At 33.4% G+C, this 25410-nt stretch overlaps 2 protein-coding genes across 2 annotated transcripts in view; one reads left to right on the top strand and one right to left on the bottom strand.

Annotated features, from left to right (window-relative positions):
- LOC128984463 (5-aminolevulinate synthase, erythroid-specific, mitochondrial-like) overlaps window positions 1–1105 on the bottom strand; it is a 34156-nt gene extending 33051 nt beyond the window's left edge. Inside the window, exon 1 of the mRNA XM_054403795.1 lies at window positions 1010–1105. The gene's annotated coding sequence lies outside the window, so the exon portion shown is untranslated. The remainder of the gene's footprint in view (window positions 1–1009) is intronic.
- A 13029-nt stretch (window positions 1106–14134) lies between these two features.
- LOC128984453 (mediator of RNA polymerase II transcription subunit 21-like) lies at window positions 14135–24960 on the top strand. The gene is made up of 4 exons (XM_054403776.1): window positions 14135–14292; window positions 15429–15537; window positions 19008–19108; window positions 20624–24960. The coding sequence occupies exons 1-4, from the start codon at window positions 14251–14253 to the stop codon at window positions 20801–20803; spliced, it is 432 nt and encodes a 143-aa protein (XP_054259751.1). The 5' UTR covers window positions 14135–14250; the 3' UTR covers window positions 20804–24960.
- The last annotated feature ends 450 nt before the right edge of the window (window positions 24961–25410 follow it).

Genomic DNA, 25410 nt, shown 5'->3' with positions numbered 1-25410 from the left:
ACCTACAGGGTCAGGTAATGGAGTATACAACTTTTACTTCTCGGCAAATCGAAAGGTTTAACCTTGACACAGTAATATAGGCGTGCACGTTTCCTCTACACAGCCATTCAAAACTGGGGCATATTCAAAGGTTTTATAGGTACCGATCAACTATACATACGGTTTACCGATCGAGTTGATTTTCGCCAAGATTTTTAAAGATTAAATTTAAAGATGTGTGTGCTCGTCGAATTCGTTAAAATGTTTGATAAAGTTGACTAGTATTTGATTCGTCCTATATCAAGAAAGTAACGCAACCAAATGATGAAATAATAAAATGTAGTAATTACTAATTAGTAATGAATTAATATTTATCAATTTCAAAAAACGCTTTAGGGCTATATTAAAGAGGGTTACACTTAGAGTAAATATTATCACTTGTCGACTTATTTGTAATACAAATATAAATTAAGTGCAATTAAACTTTAATTTAATCGATAAATAAATTTCATTTCTTTGCCTCAATTAATCCAATACCTAAAAATCTCTAAAAATACTTATAAAATTACAGAGCTTACTACTCAACCAATATAAATATAGATGAAACAGGATATGAGATCATATCATCTGAGCTAGATATTTTAAAAAGTGGAAAATAATTTCAGCAGTGTACATCTTTTAACTTGATGAGTAAATTAGCACTTGGCCTAAATAATTATTAACACGGGGATTAAATCGAGTAGGCCTATTCAAGTTCGTAACTCTAATAAATAAAATAAAAATACCGAATTCACTTAAATAATAGAAAGTACATTTTAATAGTGGCCTTAAATATGTAAGGTTAGGTCTCCATGGGTAATGCATATACAATGTTCATTTAACTTTATTCTAGTTTATTTTGATAATAAGTCACAGCTCTCTAATATACTACTATATTATTACGTATATTATATAATATAATTCAAGTTAAATGCTCCTCAAACACATAATGTAAATGTATATTCACATATCCATCGTTATAGAAACATACCTGGATTTCACTTTCGCTGATAGAGCGCGAAACAGCGTGATCAAGCGACGTGGTGTTGGGCAGTAGGCCTAGACCTGACTGAAGTGATACCTTGAGTTGTCTTCTGTTCTCTCCAACTTTCTCCCCCCCATTGCGTCAGTATCCTTGAGTTGATTGCTATTATGTGATTTGCCGAGTTAGCCTGCAGCATATAAACCGTATGGTAGGACTAGTATATATGAGCTCATTGATGGTGGTTTATGGGGGTTCCCTAACTGTACTACAAACCATCAAAGATTTGGTTGCTGCGCACAGTCGGGGAAAGTGCTTTGAAATATTGTAGTGGATGGAGCTCTCCTTACAATAGACCAACGCTTTTAACTATAGGTGCACCTACAGTTTATGGTTCTGGTTCTGGACAACCGACTCACCTAAAATATATCAGTGATTGGCAGGACTTAAACCCCACACTTAAGGCCCCAAACTCAGAAGTTGTGCTCTAACCACGAATTAGCCCGAAGGAAGCACATAGTTTAAGTCACTGTATACAGTAAACTTATCTAAACACACGCATTAACATTTGTTATTCGGGGTTGCGTAGGGATTCTCTGATTGTACTACATAATCATCAAAGTTTTGATTGATAGCTGCACAACGTCAGAGAAAGTGCTTTCAATATTTTAAGGGCTTTTATTAGAGGGGTTGAGGTTGATTAGTACATAAAAAGTCCTTTTTGCCCGAGAGACCTGTCATTTTTTATTTTCAAGGCTGATGGATCAATAGCTTAAGACATAAGATCATCGGATCAAAGAACCTCCAGCATCTAAGTCCCTCGCTCTAACTCTAGACCCCTTGGGAATGAGGGTGGCATTTGTTTATTTATTTGGAGTTTAATTATATTTTTTACATTTTTTGATAAGACTATAAGGCATTACGGTGTATTATGTGATCACACTGAAGTGAAGCCAAATTGTTATATCGCTCGCCTTCAAAACTGAAGGCTGCTGTTTCGTTCCTAAGTAAGATCGAATCTGGAACCAGATTCCATTTGTCATTGGACTAACAATCAATCAATCAATCAATAACATATTTATTCAGAACGTACAGATACATCGTACATGAATGCGTCATTATGTTATTTTTAAATAACATAAATATATTACTTAAAGTTAAAAGATGTATATAACAGCAGTTTTTAGATAAAATAAATGCATTACTTAAATTTAAAAAAATCATCCAGTCTGTAAAAAGAATTTCTTATTAAAGATTTTGTCAGTTTCTTTTTAAATTTAATTGTGCTTTGCTCCTATGCTATCTGGGAGTTAATGGGTAAATATAATGCCAATATACTGAGGACTTTGCTTATATTTTTCTTTTTTAGCGAATTTCCCTATAGGGAATTAGCTATTACCGTAGGTGGCACGGTAAGACATAGACCCGGGACCGATTTACTTTTTCATTTTGATGTCCCCAGAGGCCAAAAACACCATTCGTTCAAATTGTATATATGTATATATATATATAGACATATATATATATATATATATATATATATATATATATATATATATATACGTCCGTGAACGCGATAACTTGAGTAATTTTTGTCCGATTTTGATGAAATTTGGTTTAAAGGTGTAAAGCGGGATAAACTTGAATGAGTTCGCGAACCAGCACGATCGGACCATGGGAACGGGGCTTTACGGGGGGTTTTATGGGGTAAAAATTGGTTTTTCTCACTTTTGACCCTCAAAACACAAAATTTCCCGATTTCTCTTTAGACCTTTTTAAAGAGCTTAAAAAAAACAAATAATTTAGTATATAAAAGTATTTTTGTTCGATTATTAGTAACGAAGAAAATTAAAAAATTGTAAATTTAAAATTCCCATGTTATTCTTATGGAGAATAATGTCAAATCTTGTAGTTTGCTTGTTTATGGATATATTTTGATCACACTTGGCAAATTTATTTATTTTGTACTAAGCTATCAATATTTTACTCAAAAACACACTTTATTAGTTTCCTTGTAGCAGCAAACCTAGGTACTCGTTAAACCTAATGTTATTAAAATATATTTAACTGAAAATCAATTCAGACAAATGGAAATTCGCTTAGTCAGCAGGTTTGCTGCGGCGGGGGTATTATGATTTTTAATTGAGAAATTTGGTTTATATCTAGTATTGTAATTGTGGATATCCTGTTGTCGCTCTAATTATGATTCTTTATTTTTTACATAAAGAATTGTTTTATAGATATATAAACACGGAACTATTAAAATTTCCAAAATCTTAAAAATATTTTCTTAATGAATTTTCGCTAAAGGTTCTTTCTAAATTTAGGATGTGCCTTATAGCTTCCATTTGTAATAATAAAATTCTTTTTGAATTTTGATTACTCGTACCCCCATAAATTTCAATTTCATAAGATATATGGGAGTGAATGGGAGCTTGGAAGTGAATGGGCAAACAATTGAATAACAACAATTGACGGTAATCATATAAAAAATGGCAATGTTAGGTGACGTTACAAGACTAACGTACGGGACCGTTCCCTTTAAATGGAAACCCGCAAAAATTCCAATAGTGTTTAATGCACGCAAACATCTCCTCCATAATAACTTTACTTTTTTGGATTAATTTATTGGTTGTACTCTTCGGAAATTCATAAGTTTACAATTGTAAAAGTGTTTAGAAGAGTATTAACAATACGTATTGTTTATTCTACTCATTTAACCATTGAATAACCATAAAGTATAAACGAGAAATCCCGTGAGTGAACGCTTTAATTTTAAAACAGATAAAGAGTAATAAAGCCATAAGAAAATTGTTAACTGTTTGAAATAATTAACAGCTGTAAAAATAGTCGTACAGATTATTCGGCCGATTCCAGCTGTCTACAGTTCAATATTGATAAAAGGTGTTAATGTGTTACTGAAATCGGCTTAGTCTTATTCACCTAATAAAGGGTACTTAGGATGAAAAGTATCTAGTTATATTGGGGGCTCAAATATGCATCCGATGCAATTTTTAAAATTGACACCAAGAATAAAAATAAAACATTATTATTTATTAAATACCTGTTATGAGTTATAAGTAGGTCCAGGTCCTATTCATACATCATTTATGAATTGTAAATAATAACTATTAATTGATTAGCTACACTTTATTACAGTCACTCAGTGGTTTAGCTGCGTAATACCATTGACTATAATACACCTCTACGTATAAAAAGATGTGTATAGTCAATGGTAGTATATTGAGCTACAAGTTTCCTAAGACCAAAAGACTCAAATAATGTTCGTTTAAATATACATGGAATGTATTCGATATTCCAAACGGGCGCTTACAAACGAGTTTCTAATGGTCATATCATATTTGCGAACTAAACTATACGTTGTTCCTCTACAAAGTCATCACATGCATTCTTCTAAGATATTTCGAGCTATTTTTATATGTAAAATTAATTCACTTTTTTGAAAATTTGCTAACTTTTAGCCATTTGTTTAGTAAACTTGTGATGGGAATTAATTGTATGGAAGTATATATTTATCCGAAGAGAATTGTAGCCATCTTAAAAATACAATAAAAGATTATTTTTATCTTTATTGTGTCAGTAATATAAGGTAACATACCAACAATACAACAACTTGAGAAATAAAACATGAGATCAATAATGACTGAATGATGTTATAAAACATAGCTATCACAAGACATAGCTAACCAGTTTTTACAGAATTATTTATTAGACAGATCATATCTGACTTATTGCGTGCCTTGAACTAGTTTTACATCTTGAATAAAGTTTTAACTCATCTCCTCGACAAATTGCTCGACCTATAAATATTACGGTAAAACTGTAGTCTATTATTTCTCATTATCTTTTTATATAATTTTAGCAGGTTTCATCAATTTGTCAATTTGTCAGTGTGTAGTAAACATTTTGTGGCATCAGGTCAGCATGCTGCAATAGGTAGTTAAAAGTTGTTTAGAGACTCTGTTTAAAATCTTTTGGCTGTAGCCTAAGGCTATAACATGTAAAAATACCCCCGCCGCAGCAAACCTGCCGACTAAGCGAATTTCCATTTGTCTTAATTGATTTTTAATTAAATATATTTTAATAACATTAGGTTTAACGAGTACCTAGGTTTGCTGCTACAAGGAAACTAATAAAGTGTGTTTTTGAGTAAAATATTGATAGCTTAGTACAAAATAAATAAATTTGATAAGTTTGATCAAAATATATCCATAAACAAGCAAACTACAACATTTGACAATATTCTCCATAAGAATAACATGGGAATTTAAATTTACAATTTTTTTAATTTTCTCCGTTACTATTAACCGAACAAAAATACTTTTATATACTAAATTAATTGTTTTTTTAAGCTCTTTAAAAAGGTCTAAAGAGAAATTGGGAAATTTTGTGTTTTGAGGGTCAAAAGTGAGAAAAACCAATTTTTACCCCATAAAACCCCCCGTAAAGCCCCGTTCCCATGGTCCGATCATGCTGGTTCGCGAACTCATTCAAGTTTATCCCGCTTTACACCTTTAAACCAAATTTCATCAAAATCGGACAAAAATTACTCAAGTTATCGCGTTCACGGACGTATATATATATATATATATAGGGTGAGTTTTAATTGTCCCCCCCCATTTTTTTTCTACATTTTTTCAAATATCAATCCCAGACCACTTCCAAACATTGTTGGGTAGTAAGTACTTCATTTTGACAAGGTGGCCATTTCCGGCCGCCATCTTGGATCCGCCATATTGGATGCAAAATTTTTTTTTTCAAATGTAAAGGTGGGGTTGTGACCCATTATTTCGAACTAAATTTTTACCCTGATTACAATGCCGCAAACCGTTTAAAAAAATCTTGATTCATTCTAAAGTTATGAGGGCTTTTTAAAACTTTATTTTTAGCCCATTTTAACATTGTGCATTTACAAACTAAGACCACAATCTCAAAATAGTGCTAGATAAAGATAAGTATACACTACCAGTAATTGTCGACCTATTTTCACTTGGTTATGACTGATGTATTTTTTCCGGCCGCCATCTTGGATCCGCCATTTTGAAATGTGATAAATTATTTTAAATATGAAGGGGGCGTTGTGACCCATCATTTCGAACTACTTTTTTAAGCTGAAGACAATGCCGCAACCCATTTTTTGTTATCAAGTTTTATTAATGAAATATTGAAATTTTTTTGTTAAAAATGTCAATATTTCAAAATCAAAAAATGAAATTTAAAAACGGATCATGGAATTAGGTTCAGCTTAAAAAAGTAGTTCGAAATGATGGGTCACAACGCCCCCTTCATATTTAAAATAATTTATCACATTTCAAAATGGCGGATCCAAGATGGCGGCCGGAAAAAATACATCAGTCATAACCAAGTGAAAATAGGTCGACAATTACTGGTAGTGTATACTTATCTTTATCTAGCACTATTTTGAGATTATGGTCTTAGTTTGTAAATGCACAATGTTAAAATGGGCTAAAAATAAAGTTTTAAAAAGCCCTCATAACTTTAGAATGAATCAAGATTTTTTTAAACGGTTTGCGGCATTGTAATCAGGGTAAAAATTTAGTTCGAAATAATGGGTCACAACCCCACCTTTACATTTGAAACAACATTTTTGCATCCAATATGGCGGATCCAAGATGGCGGCCGGAAATGGCCACCTTGTCAAAATGAAGTACTTACTACCCAACAATGTTTGGAAGTGGTCTGGGATTGATATTTGAAAAAATGTAGAAAAAAGTTGGGGGGGGGGACAATTAAAACTCACCCTGTATATAAGTCTATACTGTATATATATATATATACAGGGTGATCAACTCAAGGAGGCCACCATTGGGATATCGGAAACGGTAAGAATTAGAGAAAACTTTAAATGGGGGACATTCCTTTATTTTTTGTGGCAGTTAAAAATATGATTTTAGTTTTTGAAAATCCAGCCGCCATTTTCCAAAATGGCGGCCAACTTTGAAATTTCTTATGTAACACCCTGTATTTTATCATGTTTTCGGATAGAACATGCAATTTAAAAACTTTTTTATTCTTGACATTTTTTCGATAAACCCACTCGTTTAAGAGTTACAGCTTATAGAAAAATGACTTCCGGTGTACATTTTACATCATGTAGCTCCAATAAAAGTTGGTTTATAGCGAAAATGCGAAGAGTAAATAAGTCAAATAAATCTTAAAATTGCATCCACATTCCATTAAGACCATAAAATACACAGTTTTCCACTTTTCAAGTTTGCCGCCATTTTGGAAAATGGCCGCCATTTTTTAAATAATGGAATTAATATTTTTAACGAATTTTATGGACTTTTTGGAATGTGGATGCAATTTTAAGACTTATTGATTTATTTTATCTTCGCATTTTCGATATAAACCTACTTTTTTTGAAGCTACATGATGTAAAATGTACACCGGAAGTCATTTTTCCATAGGCTGTAACTCCTAAACGAGTAGGTTTATCGAAAAAATGTCAAGAATAAAAAAGTTTTTAAATTGCATGTTCTATCCGAAAACATGATAAAATACAGGGTGTTCCATAAGAAATTTCAAAGTTGGCCGCCATTTTGGAAAATGGCGGCTGAATCTTCAAAAACTAAAATCACATTCTTAACTGCCACAAAAAATAAAGGAATGTCCCCCATTTAAAGTTTTCTCTAATTCTTACCGTTTCCGATATCCCAATGGTGGCCTCCTTGAGTTGATCACCCTGTATATATATACATATATAAAAATTTGAACGAATGGTGTTTTTGGCCTCTGGGGACATCAAAATGAAAAAGTAAATCGGTCCCAGGTCTAGGTCTTACCGTGCCACCTACGGTAATAGCTACTTCCCTATAGGGAAATTCGCTAATAATTAGAAGACGACCTAAGAAACGAACAAAACATAATCGATATTCCAATTCAACATTCATAAAAAAAATATCAAATCAAAACTATCGTCATTTTTTCATTTTTATCGAATTGATAGTCAAAAGTATCGATCCATAACTACTCTTCCTTTAACAGTTTGACAATCTTATGATTTTATAATGCTTTTATCAGTGGTAATTAATTTACACAATCAGTAAAATAATTCCGCCTTTATTATAATCGACCTCAAAACCGTGATAAAAATAGCAAGAAGTTATGAATAATAAGTGGTTGTATTAATTAAAACCTGTTGTAGAATCGAATACAACTGAATCGATATCAATTCGCAAACTATAGCGATAGCTATGTTCTAATAATACGGGAAATTCATCATAGAAGTCGATTTTTAATTACAATAATCTTTGATTTTTTAACTAATTTTTCAAGTTTTTTTCATGTTTTTAGTTGAATTTTCATTGTTTTGGCAACTTGCGAGTTTACCCTTAATTCACCATGGCCTTAAACTCTACCCTAAGACCAGTAAATTGCCCTAAAAAGGGGTAATTACCCTAAAAGTAGTCAGTTGCCTCGCCAGCCGCTATCGCCCATCGCCTCCGCCACAATGTGCGCTTTCACTTTGACGTTCGCAACAGTTCGTCTAACTGCCGCTAGGTGTCTCCCGTGTTGAATTTCCAGTTTTAACCCACCGTCGTTTGATTTATTTATCTATATTATTAATTCTATAAGGTGAAACAAAAAGCTGAACCTTCCCAAACAAATAACCCAACATATATTCAAAACGAATCACGTTTTTTACATTTAAACCAGTGTTAGTATGCTTAATACGCGTTTTTTACTTGCACACTCTCACATTGATTTTGTAGTAGCTGGTACATGACCTCTGCAATCCTAATTGTTTTGTTTTATCTTTGCTTTGGACTCACGTTGATATTTTATTATTTAAAAAGCCGAGAGTCGTGTCTCTTACCTGAGACCGATGATTGGCTTAAAACTCTCAATCCTATAGTAGTGTTGTCACCTCATTATGGTGATTTTACCATTAGGTGGGCTAAAATTAAATTACCCTAAATCTACATTGAGCTACCCTATAAATTACTCTAAATGTAAATGTAACTTTTTGTGTAAAATGCTATCCCCAACATTGTTAAAATAATATAAATCTTCAATAAGGTCGTTAATTATACTTAATAAGGTTTCAATATGAATTAATATACGTAAAATATACTCGATTCTCAAAAACAACATGAAAAAAAGTATACAAAATGTTCATATTCAGCTCTATGTGTACGAAAAATATCGAACCCAGAATTATTTTATTTATTTACATTTTTATTTATTTATTATTGTTTCATACAATTATCTTCTAGACTATCATTTTCAACATTTCCTCTGCCTTACTTATAATTTTATGAAGTATGATAACAAAGTAATTTAAAAACTAATGCTACACATCCGAGGTGGTGAGTGTGAAGGGGGGAAGGTGTAGTTTGTAATACGACAGCCCGACATCTCAGGAATAAGGCCGGGTGTCCACCATCGAGGTAAATAATACAACTACCTGTGGAACATCGAATGAGTTTGGAACCATCATCTACAAGTTTTTGTAGTCGTAGCTCCCTTTAAAAGAAGGAAAGTCCACACTAATTGTGTACAGCAATGGCTGTGGGTATCAAAACCGGAGCTCAAATTTGGCTAACGCGTTGCACTTTTCATGTACAAAAAATGTTACTGTGGAACGGAAGTACTTGGAAGTGGGTCAAACCCAAATGGAGGGTGACTCAATGCACTCTTTAATTGAGCGTATGCTCAAAAATAAATGTCCCAGCAAATTACAATGTTTGTAAACAAGCCAGGAAAAATCCAGCTGAGTTTGACGTTCATTTAAAAAAAACTCATGTTTAAAAAAATTTTAAGCTCACCTATGTTTCTGACATTTGAGCTTTACAGTACAACCGTGAAGGAACTAGTAACTTTAAGTTCAACTTTTCAGAAGAATGGTAGCTCCTACCACAGCGGAAAAATGGGAAAGTTGAAGTAACAGCATTTGAACATCTGCCAAACCTGTATAAAGAAAGGTCTATCATTTAAACACAACACCTAAAATCGGTTATTGCTGGGGACTACCATGATTTTATAACAACAGACCAGCAATGTAACTGAAGAAATTTTTAATTAATTTTATAGTCCTATTATATAGTATAGACTAAAGTAGAATTAATTAAAACACAATTTTTATTCTATGAAAAGTATTGTTTCTTTATTACTAGACCCATTTTACTCATTAGGCATACTGTAATTACTTTTATAGAAAAACTCTAATTTCCAATATATAAATCAAGAGAAACTAACTCATCCACTAAGAATATTACTTGTTATAAAAATTGTTTGTTCGTCTTAACAATGCTATTTACTTAGTTTATTATTGCTTTACTAGACTATCTTTTATGTTACATACATAAATGATGTAAGAATGGAAAAATGGGGGAATTAAATTAAACCATTGTCTGTGATAGTACTCGTATATAGACAATGACAATAACCATTATTATTATTGTTTCAATAGTGCGCCAGTTTGCTAAATCACCGCTAGGTGTCACCACCACCATACAGGTTCGCAGCAGTTCGCCAATTCACCGCTAGGTGTCTCAGGAGACTTACTGTCGTTCATTCATTTATCGTTCATTTTAATTGAATTAAATACAATAAATGAACTTAGCTTCAAATAAACACAAAATAATCAAGTTATAAATTATAAACAACTGGTAGTGTTCAATCGGCGCAATGGTTTCATTCATAGCAAGGAAAATAATCGATCACATTACTGGAAACGTTTGAGTCTTTGTTGTTGATTTATTGTTTGTTGTCTTTTGTGTTGAAATGTTATACAGTATGTATTATGTGACTTGGAAATTAAACATTTTTAAAGACATAAATATACACATAATCATACATTATTTTAATTATACCTAAACACTGTTCACAATTCGTGTACAGTACGAGTTTATCTAACAGTGGCGGGGATGAGAGCCCTTCGGGCCCCCGCAGGTTTGTTCGCTGGGCCCCCTGTACCAATAATCTGTAAAACATTATCGCATGCATTACCTCCTAAACTTGCACTTTAGCTTAGCACGGCAACTCCCGAGGCACCGAGGGGTCATTGTCGTCTGCCAAGATGGCGGCAAAATCGTGAATACTTCCCGTAGTCATGGGAGAAAGATTAGCCTATCATAGTCTACCGTGATTGCAATCAAACCTATGGCCTATGACATCATCAGATAACAACATCATCGTCTCCCGCGTATACGTCCCAGTCCCTAATATCTCCCGCGACCCGTGGTGACGGTGAAATAACTTTTTCCGCAATCGCGGCAAAATCCTAGATATATCCCTCGCGGAAAAAGAAGCGTCATTAACTTATCGTCTTCCACAATTACGGCAAAATATTGCTCATGAACAATACATCAGATAAGTAAGTACACTTTTAACTAGGCTAATATAATGTGATAGGCCTAGAAAATAGAGTTAAGTTTGGTTTTTTCCCTATGCTGGTTTAAATGCGAAGTTTAATGTAACAACTAATCCTTCAGTTAAATGTTAACTAGATTTTAAACAAGAGAATGAACATGCATTTTTCACCTTACTGCAGCAAATGAACAGTGTATAATTACTAAACATGAGTTGCGGGTCTAAAGTAGTTCTCTTGCTCCCTAGAAATAAAACGCCCTTTTAGTCCATAGGGAGAAAAAGTCAGCTGTTGTAAACTTCCACTTAAACAATCACATGTATCGAAATTATGAATTGACTGAGATTATTGGTTGTAGCTTATAATTACCTTCTTTTTTGACATATCAATAGATGTTATCCAATAATATGTACACTAACACAGTCGCAATAGCCGAATTCATTGAATCGCCTACTTGTTTGTATTATCCTATTATCAAAATTAAAAACAATCAGGAATTAGTTCTGAGGGTTTATTTTTACATTTAATATCATAGAACCAACTTGTGCAGTTCAAACAGCTGACGAAATTCTGTATTTTATTTTAAATATAAACTAGAGGACCCATGCTGTTCCGCAGCGTTAAAATAAATATTGTATCCGAAAAATAATCAAACTTATGATTTTTTATTGAGTAATCCAGTATTTTAAGCTTAACTGATTCAAACGATCAATAGCTAAACCCTCAAATTAAACCCGACAATTTATTGATTATTTTGAGTACATCTTAAATAGAAATAAGAATTAAAAAATTAATCAAATTGTGTTTCTTCATTGTGGTTTCGAGTATTTTTGAGAACACAGGTAGAATGAAAATAGGCCTAAAGTTATTGGAAACATCACCCTTCTTATAGACAGGTACGGTTCTAGCTGTTTTCAATAAATCTGGGAATTAGCTCACTAACCTAGTGGGCAAATGAAGATTTAATAAGAGCCTTTAGGGCCATGCAGGACACTCCGTAAATATCTTTAATTCTAGAAGTTTTTCTTAACCATTGATATGATATAATGTGTATACTCACTCACCAATTTCCAAGTTGTTAGTGAGAGCTTGTGGTATGTCTTTAATTGAGGTCAGGAGGGTCTATCTGCAAAACAGGTAGGTTAGAGACAAAATTACCTAAACACTATTTACAAATAAGTTATCAAGAAGCTATGTATATTGTTATGTACATGCAAAATTTTACGTGTATTTACAACTTTCGTTTATATCTTGCTGAAGTTGTAAGCATTTCACATACAACCAAAATTTTAAAAGAAAGGGAACCCGCAAAATTTATATTGTAGTTGTAAACACAAGACACGTTGGAAAAGTACAATTTAATAATAGTAACATTTCAGAACCAACATCATAAAATTATTTTTTTAACTCTGTATTCAACATTGTTCAAATGAAGAAAACTGTATACCAAGAAAAACATTAATGCTGTGGTTCAAACCCTTACGGAATCATGATCAATGTTTTTATAAAAACCACAAAAAAAGTGTTTGCAGAATTTCAACGCTGTGGCTTAAACCGTTTAGGAGTTTGTAAAAAACACATACACAGACAGACAGGTGCTAAGAGGTTCGAGATAGGACACATTTTTTCCTTGTTTTAATATTCCGAATTATCTGGTAAAGTTTGTCTTTGTTGAAACTGGATACCCTGTAGATATATTGGATAAATATCTGCTTATATACTATAAAAGACTTTGATATTAAGAGCAATATGGTTGTGTATGCAAAATGCATGATGTGATGGCAATAGTAAGATGACTGGGAGTTTTGAATCCCTCGCACAATATCTTAAAAACGTAATCTATAGGAAAATGTAAGACAATGCTTTGTCTGTAACATAGGCTATAAATAAAACTGCTACAATGATTAATTGTAAAAATATTTGTAGTTTTCTATGAACGTTGTTGTAAAAAGAGCATTCAATATTATTCCTAAAATGAATTTCCCTACTTGCATTTCAACTTTAACCTTATACAATCCATTTTATAATTTTCTATTCTTGTTTAGTTTATTGAGATAAACTCAGTACACAGTGAAAAGTTTGGTTTGCTGCATACTGAGGTTTATTTTGCACTGAAATCTGGTATCTCTGATATCTTACTCTTTTCTGAATTAGTGCTTGGAAATAAAAGACAAATTATTGCCTATAAGGTATCTGTAGTAATCTTCCTTTCAAAGCTATTCATTTAGTAAAATTCCGTATTAGACCTATTGGGTACTTAAATGATTTTTTCAAGACAATATTTTAAAATGTGCCAAATTGATGAGCATGATGCTAAATGATTTTCTCTTATTTTACAATTTATGCTGCTTTCTGTGGCTATTATGCCTGAAAAAAATAATGGTTAGCAAAACAATTTTATATTTAGTTGAATTTTTGAAATGGGTTTAAAGTTAGTTACTTGGATACTTGAATTAATTAACAAGAAGTTATAATACAATTTATTTATGGCAGGGTGATCTTATTAATAACAAAATACCAATTGAAATATTCCCTCTTGTTGTTGGTACAATTTACTTTGACCAAAACCATAGATTAATTTACTACTATAATCTATAGTAAGACTCTCAATTATGTGACCAAAGGCAATAGAAAAAACAACACGGTTTTGGAACACTGTTTATGATTATGGATAGGAATGGAGGAGAAGAAGAACGCATAATAACAAAACAACGGCTAGCAGCAGCAATAACAGCAAACAGCATCAGCATCAGCATCAGCAAACTAACTAAAACAGTCTTTTCAAGTTCAGTAATCAGTGTTTGGTTTGTTTATTCTAAGATAGAAACCTACGTTTTTGAAGAGAAAGGAATACAAATTATATTTTAGTTTAGATTAATGTTTAAAAAACAGAATGGCTGACAGACTAACGCAACTTCAAGACACTATCAACCAGGTACCTATCTATTAGGCATATTAGTTATTAAAATTACAGTGCTTAGTTTAAATAGGTACCCTTTTTCATGGACTCCTTAGATATAGTGTGTCATCACAAGGAGATGAGAGTATATATTTACTTAAGCTATCAAACATAAAAGTAGGTCTAAGCCGAAATGTTATCTTTCTGTGCCTATAGACCCAAATGGCTGTTTGACTAGCCTTCATTGTAGACCTAACCCTACTCTAGAATTCTTTTCTTGACTTTCTTTTTCAATGTTTGTTTTTGAAAACTGTCTTTGCCTGCATCACAAAAGTAGCCTTTGGACATAGGGATTGTTAAATAATCTTGTTGTCATCAGAGCTGTGATGAAAAGTAACTTAAGTTAACTTAGGCCTAACTTACCTAAAAATACCTTGTAACTTAACTTGTTTTTTTCATATTTCTTCGGCTGCACTTTACTTTAGCTCCTACACTCATTCGAATTAAAATATTGATTATTCGTATTCGATTGTTTCATACGATACCTATATCGTTTGGTTAGTTAGGTTAGGTTAACCTTACCTAAATAACCAAACGATATATCGAATAATCAATATATCGTTCGATATCCCTTTGAGTGCCAACGTCCGGGGAACCGGACGTTTTTAAAACGAGCCAAAAGTGCCGACCGGACGTTTTTAGAACAAGCTAAAAGTGCCAACGTCCGGCTGACCGGACGTTTCGTAATGATCAAACAGTTGTCATAACAACCGAATGGATACTCGGATTCTTTTAACCCATATATTAACATTGTGTCAAAAGTTACTAGATGCGATAGGCCTACATCGATTTTCGTTGGTCGAAATATCGAAAATTCGATTTTTACGAAATTTTAACCTAAAAATCGCCAGATCGCGCTCGGCATTTTTAGCGCGACCTTCGGGAAAAATCATCGGCATTTTTTGAGCGTTACTTTTATTTCTCGCCTGGCACTCTAAGGGTTAAGTCGGGAGGCTATCATTGTTCAAAATTTTCAAATAAAATAAAATGATCAGTTAACTTAACTTAAATCCTAAAGATGAACTAACTCTTTATGCTAATGCTCTTTATGGTAGTGATAGCAGTTATAAATAGGCCTAACACTGTTTAAACATCCTTCAATATTCTTTCAGCAAGCTGAATACTTCTGTAACAGCATTGGAATTCTGCAGCAATATTCAACTCCAAGCAAGTTTTCCGGTTTTGATCGAAGTGGATCTCAAACCCCACAGCAGCAAGAAGGTAAAAAATATTGTTTTCAATTAGGCTATAAGCTAGGCTGTAAATAAGTACAGTAGAGTCCCACTGTTCCCAACTAGCTGGGACCGATCCTTGTTAGTGATGTGACGAGTCGAGTACTTTCCCTACTCGAGTCAATTCGACCCGATACCACAACTACTCGAGTCGGTACTCGAGTACTGGACTCGATTCTTACCTGTATAACACCGAAGCTCTGTTGACTCGTAGCTGCCGTGCGAATAGGCCCTACTGGAAATGGAACTTGTTTGACTCGGACTCGAGTCCCTTTACTCGAGTCGGACAGACTTGGCTCGGACTCGTTTTATACTCTGTGTAGATTTAAGATGAGAGCGAGATAGGTTATTTATCTCACATTGAGTTGATAATTAATTATGGATTTTATTCGTTATTATAAAACTTAGATTAATAACAAACAATGTCTTGACTCGAGTAAGCAAATTACTCGAGCGCTATGTACTCGTAGCGGATAGTTTTGAAACTATATCTTGAACATTCAGCAGTGTATTAATACGAACTGTCAGTGTCAAGCTAAGCACACAAGCGCTGTCGACTCGTAGTGGCAAAATCTGGAACAACATCCGAGTCTCGACTCGAGTAGACATGCACCCAACCCAAGCGCTATGGACTCGTAGCGGCGGATCTAGTAAGCTTTAGTTCACGAGTAATAGTACTCGAGTATTGCCGATTTGGTATCGAGTCGACTCGATACTTCATTGGACTCGATACTCAACGAGTCAAGTACTCGACTCGTCACATCACTAATCCCTGTTTAGATTTAGGGGGAATTCGGAATAAACACATTTAGACTATATGGCAAATATCAACAAACCGTAACCGTGTTCACTGTAGTCATTTCGTATTGATTGTGAAATTGTAGAGATCCTAGTTGACATTTGTGTAACTGTGATCGCGAAGGATGGTGACGGTGTTTTAGGTCATGCGAAGGACAATAACAAAGTCGCCGCACCGCAAACTTAGGAGGTGATCACAATGTTGCTCTAACATTTACTGTAAGTTAGTCTAGTGTTTTGAAAACCAACCACCAACACTCACAGTTTGAAAAGTATTTAGCCTAACTACGGTCGCTGATGTTTTTGTGGTATGATCACCAGATTCTCCACCGTCCATGTTAACGATTTAAATTTTGCTGAAATTTGTGATAATGCTGAATTTACCACCTTTGTTGAAGATGCGTTCATAGTCGTAGTTCCCAAATTCATCACTTGATTCTAGGAAATTTACGGAAATTCGCTAATATTGCCCCACAGCAACACCAATAGCCTTGCTGACGTTCGAGCTAAATTTTAAAATCCGACTCTACTAACTTACCCCAGGGACCCAGGTAAGTTCTTGGAGGGACTAATCCAGTGGGGCAATGAGGCATGAAGCGCAATGTAAACAAACCAAATACTTGTAGCCCTCTCGGTGTCAAAGAATTTGACAAATTTTGGAGTTCCCTCGCCAGGTCATTGTCTCCTTGCAACCCTCTAAATAAGAAATTACAGTACCAGTACTTCAATGTTAAAATAAAAACTAGCAGCGCTCTCAACATCAAAGAATGTTGTGAATTTTGGGGTTTCTAAGCAAAGTCTTAGGTCTTTCCTAACTGTTAAAAATGCACAACTTTTACGTAAACGACTAATCACCTTTGAGTTATATTACTACCCTTATTCTTACACCTTCTCAATAAATACCTGATACATTGTTAGGTTAACAGGTCAGTTTTGTGTGTGACTTTTTGTGAATAGGCTAGAGTATCTCTGTGAGGGTGATGCTATAGGCTACAAAGTAGGCTATAAACAAGTTTAAAGAAAAAAATAGGGGATGCTTTAAGGTAACACAGTAGTCAAAAATAAAAAAATAAAAAATATTTTTTTTTATAATTAATTCTAGTTTTAAATTTTATACTGAATCCATAGATACCAAATATGTTATATAATAAAATTTATTTGATAGATTTTTTGTCATTTATTATAAATCTTGCACAGCTGTTTCAGTGATCGCATGACAGCGCCTAAGGCTTTATATTCAAAAATTTAAAAAAAATATTTTTTTTAATAATTAATTCTAGTTTTAAATTTTATCCTGAATCCATAGATACTAAATATGTCATATAATAAAATTTATTTTATATATTTTTTTGTCATTTATTATAAGTCTTGCAAAGCGGTTTCAGTGATCGCATGACTGCGAATAAGGCTTTATATGAGGGGTTGAGAGGCCAAGGGAGATAAGTGACTTTTTAAAAAATGTCATTGTATTTTTTTCAGAGTCATAAAAAATAAAATAAAAATAAAAATAAATTCACTTATACCCCTTGGCTTCCAACTCTTAGGTGTTTAGTTTGGAGGCCAAGGGATATAAATGAATTATTTGTTGAAATTCCACCCTTTTTTAACAAAACCCGTTACCATGACAACATTTTTTAAAAAGTCACATATCTCCCTTGGCCTCTCAACCCCTCATATGCGATTTACCAAAAATTTGCTTTTTTCTTCGTCCGGTACATTTTTTTGACACATTTATGAACCGATTTTAATGAAATTTCTTACAGACCTTCTGTGTATATTAACAAATAATAATAGGAAGTGAAATTACAAAATTATTGATACAACCCGAGTTTTAATTATTTTTTAATTAGAAAACGCGATAAAATATTTATGTTTTTGAAAAAATGCATAAAAAAATTATTTTTGACTCTAGAACAAAAGTGGTTCCTATTATCGTTGAGAAAGGTGTGTAAGACAATGTATAAAAATATCAGGTTGTTAGGATACTTTTTAAAGAAGTTAAGTGTACCTAAAAATGGTGAAATTAACATGGGCGGGATAGGGACTACTGTGTTACCACCAACACTCACAGTTTTTGAAAAGTATTTAACTACGGTCGCTGATGTTTTTGTGGTATGATCACCAGATTTTCCACCGTTCATGGTAACGATTTAAATTTTGCTGAAATTTGTGATAATGCTGAATTTACCACCTTTGTTGAAGATGCGTTCATAGTCGTAGTTCCCAAATTCATCACTTGATTCTAGGAAATTTACGGAAATTCGCTAATATTGCCCCACAATATTACTAAACAATACTTGCTGAACTTGAATGTACAGCAAATCGAAAAATGTCAAGAAGACAGAAGCATTTATTTTATTTATTATATCATTTATTTACTATATCAGTTTATTTAACATAAGGTTGTTATTTATTTAACTCAATGTTATAAAACATGTGGATGCTGGGAAATCAGCAAAATATTGCAATAGAGTTAAGCAACTAGCTCTTGGGCCCATAGCCCATCACATACTAACCTCGGGCCTGTTTGTATACTTACCGTACTGTTTGTGATATTGAAATTTCAACTTTGCACATTTCCTATTTTTATATTTTTGTATAAAATATCCAGATATTCCAATTTAGCAGATGACGTTACAGTAAGCTAATTGTGTTTTACAGATTATGCTCACTTGTTCGCCTCATTGATTGCAAAAACCGCCAAAGATATCGACACCCTCATAGAGTCCCTACCAAACGAAGAGTCCTCTACTGAGTTACAGGTAAAAAGATTGTAAGATAAGATTAACTTATTCTGGAATTTTGCAAATTCAGGTATTTACGAAAAAATCTAAGTTACATGAATAGGCTATTTAGAAATTACCATTATTACTTAACGATTTTCTTGTAGCCAATACTAAATACTTGGTATGGACGGGATTGAATTTTTAGTTCAGGACAGGATTTTTATTTCCTTCCCGATTTTCGGGACGGGATTTTTTCCTGTGCATAAAAAGCAATTCTTTAGTATTTACCAAAAAAGACAAACAAAATCAATTTTTATCATTTGTGGCACTGATCTATCAAAACCAAAAAAAAGGGTACAAATTTACAGGCATAGAAACTTGTGACTCTTGGTCGAAATGACTTGCGGTAACGGTGCGATCGTCGAAATGACTCAATGGTCACGGTGCAATGGGCGAAATAACACGGTCACTGTGTTTATTTTCACGATCACAGCGTGATCGTCGGTATGACTCGCGTTCACAGCATGTTCGTCGGTATGACTCGCGGTCACGACTCGATCGTCGGTATGACTCGTGGTCACGGCGCGATCGTCGGTATGACTCGCGGTCACGACGCGATCGTCGTTGTGACTCGCGGTCTCGACGGGATCGTCGGTATGACTCCGTGGTCTCGGCGTGATCGTCGTTATGACTCCGCGGTCATGGCTCGATCGTCGGTATGACTCACGTTCACGGCGCGATCGTCGGTATGACTCACGTTCACGGCCAGCATGTTCGTCAGTGTGACTCGCGGTCACGGCTTGATCGTCGGTGTGACTCGTGGTCTCGACAGGATCGTCAAAATGACTTCGTCTCTTGCGTTTGCGGAACTATCGTGAATATCTCTCGCGATAGCGGCGTCATCGTCACTCGCGAAGCTGTAAAATCGCCGACGATTGGAACAAATCCCGTCCCGAAAAATTCTCGAATCAAATGTAATCCCGTCCCGAAAATCGGGAATATTTATTTCCCGAAAATTTCCCGAAATTTTGGGACCCCTCCATCCCTACTAAATACAGTGGACATATCTCTAAACTAAACCCCCACATCAAATTCATATTCACATGATACAACTTGTATATACACGGTGTCACAAAAATCCGTAATTGGCTTTACATAACCATACATACAAAAATAAATCGAAAATGCTCGGTAAAGCTTTTTCGATTTAAACTTCGTTAAGCAGTAAATAGTTATTGATTTATTTATTTAAATCTTCTGTTAATAACTCTAGTTTAAGAAAAGTAAACATACCTATTATTTGACATTTGGTTTTTTAGGAGTTTGAAAATTAATACCTAGCATAAAATTCATTGAATGTCTAGATTGGTACAGACTCGTTAGCTTTGGGTGCAATTAATGGAAGTTTCCTATATATTTACCTAGAGGCAAAGAAGTTACCGGTATTATTAAGAACAAGAGATTTAAAATTTCTCAGCCGACTCAAAGTTATCAACTTTTGTTGAAGTTTTTGGCAAGAAAATGTTAATTGTTGTGTTTAATCTTTAAAAGATGGCGAGTTTGCGGAGGTTGGAGCAGGACAACCAAGAAGCTGCAGAGAGACTAGAAGAGGTTGTTCATCGAGGGGAAACACTTCTCGGGAAGATACAAGAGGCTCTTGCTGACATTGCCCAGAGTCAACTAGAGATGCAAAACACGTTCGGAGAGTCTTCCAAAGACACTAATGTGTAAATCTTATTCTTTGCAAGGGGGGAGGGGTTTCAAAAAGTATTAGTATATGGCTTGGCAGAGTTACACTTTCTGCCATCCTGAAAATAAAATTTGCCAGAGGTATTGTAACATGTCTGCAATTAAAAGCATATTTCATCAAGGACTAAAGTGACTTTTCGACACAAACTCGAGTGGGACAACCTTGGATTTGCCTCAGTAAGCGAATGAGTGTGGATCAAAAAGACATTTTGGCCTGTGTTAAGATCTAGATTTTTTTCTATTGCACGATTTTTTAAGCAATTCAAATAAAAAAAACAAATATTTTGTTCATTGTTTACAGTTATAAATCTCTTAAGAAGTTACGTTATTAAATACAAACAGTTGTGTTGGCTATTACTCCTACACAATAATTGAAATTTAAATTACTTTGAACATTTTTACTCTTCAATCAGTGTAAACAAAGATAAAGATATTTTGTACTGTTGTAAAACATACGATGTAAGTCAATGATAAAAAAATAATAACAATATGATTATATATTTTTTACTTCAATTTTTCTATCAAAATAAGTTTTTACAAAGCGAAAAATATACAGTTAATGTCCTCAAATCCAGCTACCTAATCTTTTTTGCCCTTTGGATAAAAGAATTAGTTTTAGTTTAGCTAGTGTGTTTTGAAAACAGCCGTTTTGAATTTATTATTGTGTTGGCAGAGTAATACCTGTTGCTTATTATTAGTAACAGTAACATTGTAATTGTAATAGTAACAATAGCAAAACAAGACAGAAATTATTTTTTTGATCTTGACAATCTATGAAATTATTGTTTTTGTTGTGGTTAGCTGATATTATAATGGTGCAGAATAACAAAAAAATATTGTCCATCACATAAGCCAGAAATGTCTTTCCTACCCTCGCTCATTTTCCATGGTCTTTAAACTTGGGCTTGTGTCGAAAAAAGTCGCTTTGGGCTCTGGCCCTAGTAATGAAATAGACTATTTTTTTAGACTAGTTATAATTTTTTTTTATGGACTACAAATGATGATGCAAACTAATATGTCAAATAAAAAATGGAGGAAAGTGTTTCAACCTTTCCTGTAAAACCATAAAATTAGACTGACGTATATGTACCAAAGAAACTTGTAACCGAGCACATAATCAAAGCTTCCGAATGCAAAGAGTTCAATTGATGGACCTTTTAAAGTGAGATCCCAATTCTATGCATTCGTCAAGTTCATTAAAATATGATTAACAGAGTTGCATAAAGCATATAACATGAAGATTGGTCCTTTAGTTCTAGGTTTATTAATAGACTAATCATATTTTAAAAATTTTTGGTAAATTTGATAATTCAACAATATTTAACAAATATTAGCATCATACAAATTGGTATATCTTTTTGGAAAGAGACAAATTATAATTAATGTATGGTACTTTGTAGAAACATTTATTTTATATTAAAAATCTCGATGAAACCCAGAGAGAGATTCAAGTACAGGGATCACTTAAGTGACTTTAGTCGTAAGCAACAAATTGTATATAAAATAGTGTACAGATTGTTTCTGTGAAACAGTATTCTTTAGTGAGTAATGTTTATTTATTTATTGTTTTTTATATTGAAAAAATCCATCAAGTTAGAAATTAGGACCTGCATCTTTACACAGGACTGGATTAACTACTGTACTAACCTAGGCCATTTCTTAGGGCATGCCAGGGGGGTATTGAGTTTGTCAATCGATGGTTTTGTGAGAGAAGTTGGGACGGCCCAATCTAAAAGTTCTGAGTTCAAATTATAACAAATTGTGTTCTCTATCTCAAATAACCTGTAAAACCTGTAAAAAACCAATATAGAATCCACTGTAGAAAAAGTGTCTCGCCATTATTTACTTAATTTTTGATAATTTCTAAACAGTTTATTTCCAAAACTGTTAACAGAATCACAGCAACACATCAAGATTATCCACCATGATCACGACAACATTGTTATAATTTTTTGTGATCATGATTAAATTGCTAGATTTCCGTCTAAAATCCTCAAATCATAGCCAACACTCGAAAAACAGATATAGACATTTTCATAAGCTTGCACATCAATCTTCAAATTCTATTACATTTGCTGCCAAAAGGAACGCGGTTCTTACGTAAACAGTGGGTGTAACTTAATTCGAGATTTCAATTCCAAATCCACTTGGTGGATCTATAATTGGCATTTTATCCTGAGATTCAGTAGATTTGAGTTTTAGGGCCAACAAAACATTAGACAGAAGGAATGTGTATGTTCCTACTGTACATCCTGCTATGTGTTTATTAGGTTACAATAACCTTCCAAGAGCAGTGCATTTTCAATTTCACAAATTAATAAAAAGCAGTGTCTTGCAGCCAAATCATGCATAAACTAAGTCACCACCAACTTTCTGTAATTCTTGAAAAATTCTGGACAGTGTGTCTATTGTTCTTAAAGACAATAGACATCATGTCTCAATCTCAAATCATAAACGTGTAAAATCCTACATGAATCGAAAGCTGTCAATTTATCACTAACCCTAAAAAAGCTAGAGTCTCATTAAAGTTTTGTTCCCTCACAGATAAAGTAACTACCAACTGGAGTAACCTACAAAATAATTAACCCCTTTTGGGGGTGGAAGGGTATGAGTTGAGTTTGGCCTAGGGTGTCATAGAGGGTTAATCTGGACCTGTCCCTACAAAACTAGACATACATTAGATTGTGTCTTAACACTGCATCAAACCTCTCTATAAGAGGAAGCTATTCTTCAGCCTACACTTGCTAGGTGAGAATAACTTACTGGGCTACATTAAGGATCTAACTAGGAGGAATTTGCCATTAGTACTGAAAAAATCCCCTACCAAAACTATTTTGTTCTCTGAATGAGTTTTGGTAATGTTTTCCGTGGTTTAGTTATGAACTCTTTTTAGCTATAGGGTTTATTTAAAGATTATCCTTTAAGACTTAACTTTAAGGAAAATTGTATTGTATTTTCATGGATACTCATAGGATACTCCCATTTCACTAATCACTTTTCATCTGTAGAGAGTTTAGCATTTCATCAAAACATTTAAAAGTATTTAGCTAATCAATAGTTTGTTTTGCAGTAATTCACTTTGTTCCTAATAGAGAACAATGACATTGAAGTATTTAAAACATCTCATGATTTTAAGAACTGTGCTTGATGTTCTCTACTAAGAAGGCTTTAATTTATTTGTTTTCAAAGGGCTTTTATGTTTTTTGGAACCGAATACAAATTCAATTTTGAAAGTCTTGAAGCATTTCAAGTATTAAGAAGGGTGCTTCATTTTGTTGTACTAAGAAGGTTTTTATTTATTTTATTTAAAAAGGTTTTATACTCCTGGTATTAGTATTCATTAAACACCCTCTCTTTTAGTTGTTAAGGACTTGTGTTTGTATAGCAGGCTCATATAAATATAGGCAAGACCTTTATTCAATTTACACAATTTAAACATTTCACTGCAATCACATTTGCAACCAAGAAAGTTTTGAATTGAAAAGAGCTTTTATGAAGATTTTTCTAACAGTCATTCCCCTGAAATTTTAAGAAAACGTAAAATCAAATTTAAATTCTGTATTCTTCCCTAAAAAATTTTGTATAATCCTTTTTTAATGATATGTATAATTTCATCGCATATGGGGTCATTGTCCCTCAACTTTAACATTAGCAAAATAGGTATTTCATCTAAACATCCTAATTTTTCCTCTTTAATAAAATACAAATGTATACATATTGGTTTTCTCTGTAACTGTGAGTGTATGAAATTCTTCTTAAAAGCAATTTATGGTAATGCAATGATCAAAGACAACTAGACATTACTCTCACGATTGAGTTGTTCCCACAAAATGTCCTTCCCTTTAACTGTTGTTTAGTGTTGTAGTTATACAGATGGAAGAATTTACAATAAACTCAGATGCAGTTTGACTAATTTTCCACGTCTGCCAAAAGAAGATAAACATTTTAGAGTAACATACTCAGGTTTTGGATTTTATAGTGTTAAAAATGCCATTGTTGTTTATAAAATAAACAGTTAAGAGTTAAAATACTGTAGTACCCTTAAGTATTGTTGTTTAAATAGGGTCATCATTTTTAGAATGGCATTTGTATGTACATTTTGTTGAAAGTTTCTATAATAAATTTTTATTGTTTACTGATATGTTGATATTTTTGTAAAAATCCAGACTTAACACTTAACATTACATATTCAATGACCTTACAAATACAATTCCCTTTTCGCTCAGTCAGTTTGTTTCCTCTCACTTAAAACATTCTGGTTTTTCTTGCAAGCACAACATATAGTATGTAACATTAAATAATCAGTATCTTTTTTCAAGTAGTGTTGTTTAAAAACATTTCAGAGCTTAGGATTTTGAAGCTTATCAATCAAGTATTTTAATACAATTCTTACCTATACTGTATAACGTTACCAAAGTGTTATTGTTTAAAATTGAGTGTTCATAATTCTGCTAAAGGCCGTAAGGAACTTTTTTTAACACGTTCGCTGCTGAGCAGTTAAAATTTTCCGGTGCCGGTTGCGGGCCAGGTGCTGCGTGGTAGTAATCGGCCGTTCCCATGATTTAAATTTGAACAGTCAGAATGAGCTC

This window comes from Macrosteles quadrilineatus, unplaced genomic scaffold, assembly GCF_028750875.1.
Source record: "Macrosteles quadrilineatus isolate MER2022 unplaced genomic scaffold, UCM_ALF_1.0 Scaffold_1__1_contigs__length_201487025, whole genome shotgun sequence".
Taxonomy (NCBI): Eukaryota; Metazoa; Arthropoda; class Insecta; order Hemiptera; family Cicadellidae; genus Macrosteles; species Macrosteles quadrilineatus.
This window is presented reverse-complemented; position numbering and strand designations above follow the sequence as displayed.

Coding starts and splice junctions, on each gene's coding strand:
- LOC128984453 (XM_054403776.1), top strand. CDS start 14,251: ATGGCTGACAGACTAACGCAACTTCAAGACACTATCAACCAG. Junction 15,538..19,007: donor AACCCCACAGCAGCAAGAAG/GTAAAAAATATT, acceptor TGTGTTTTACAG/ATTATGCTCACTTGTTCGCC. Junction 19,109..20,623: donor AGTCCTCTACTGAGTTACAG/GTAAAAAGATTG, acceptor AATCTTTAAAAG/ATGGCGAGTTTGCGGAGGTT.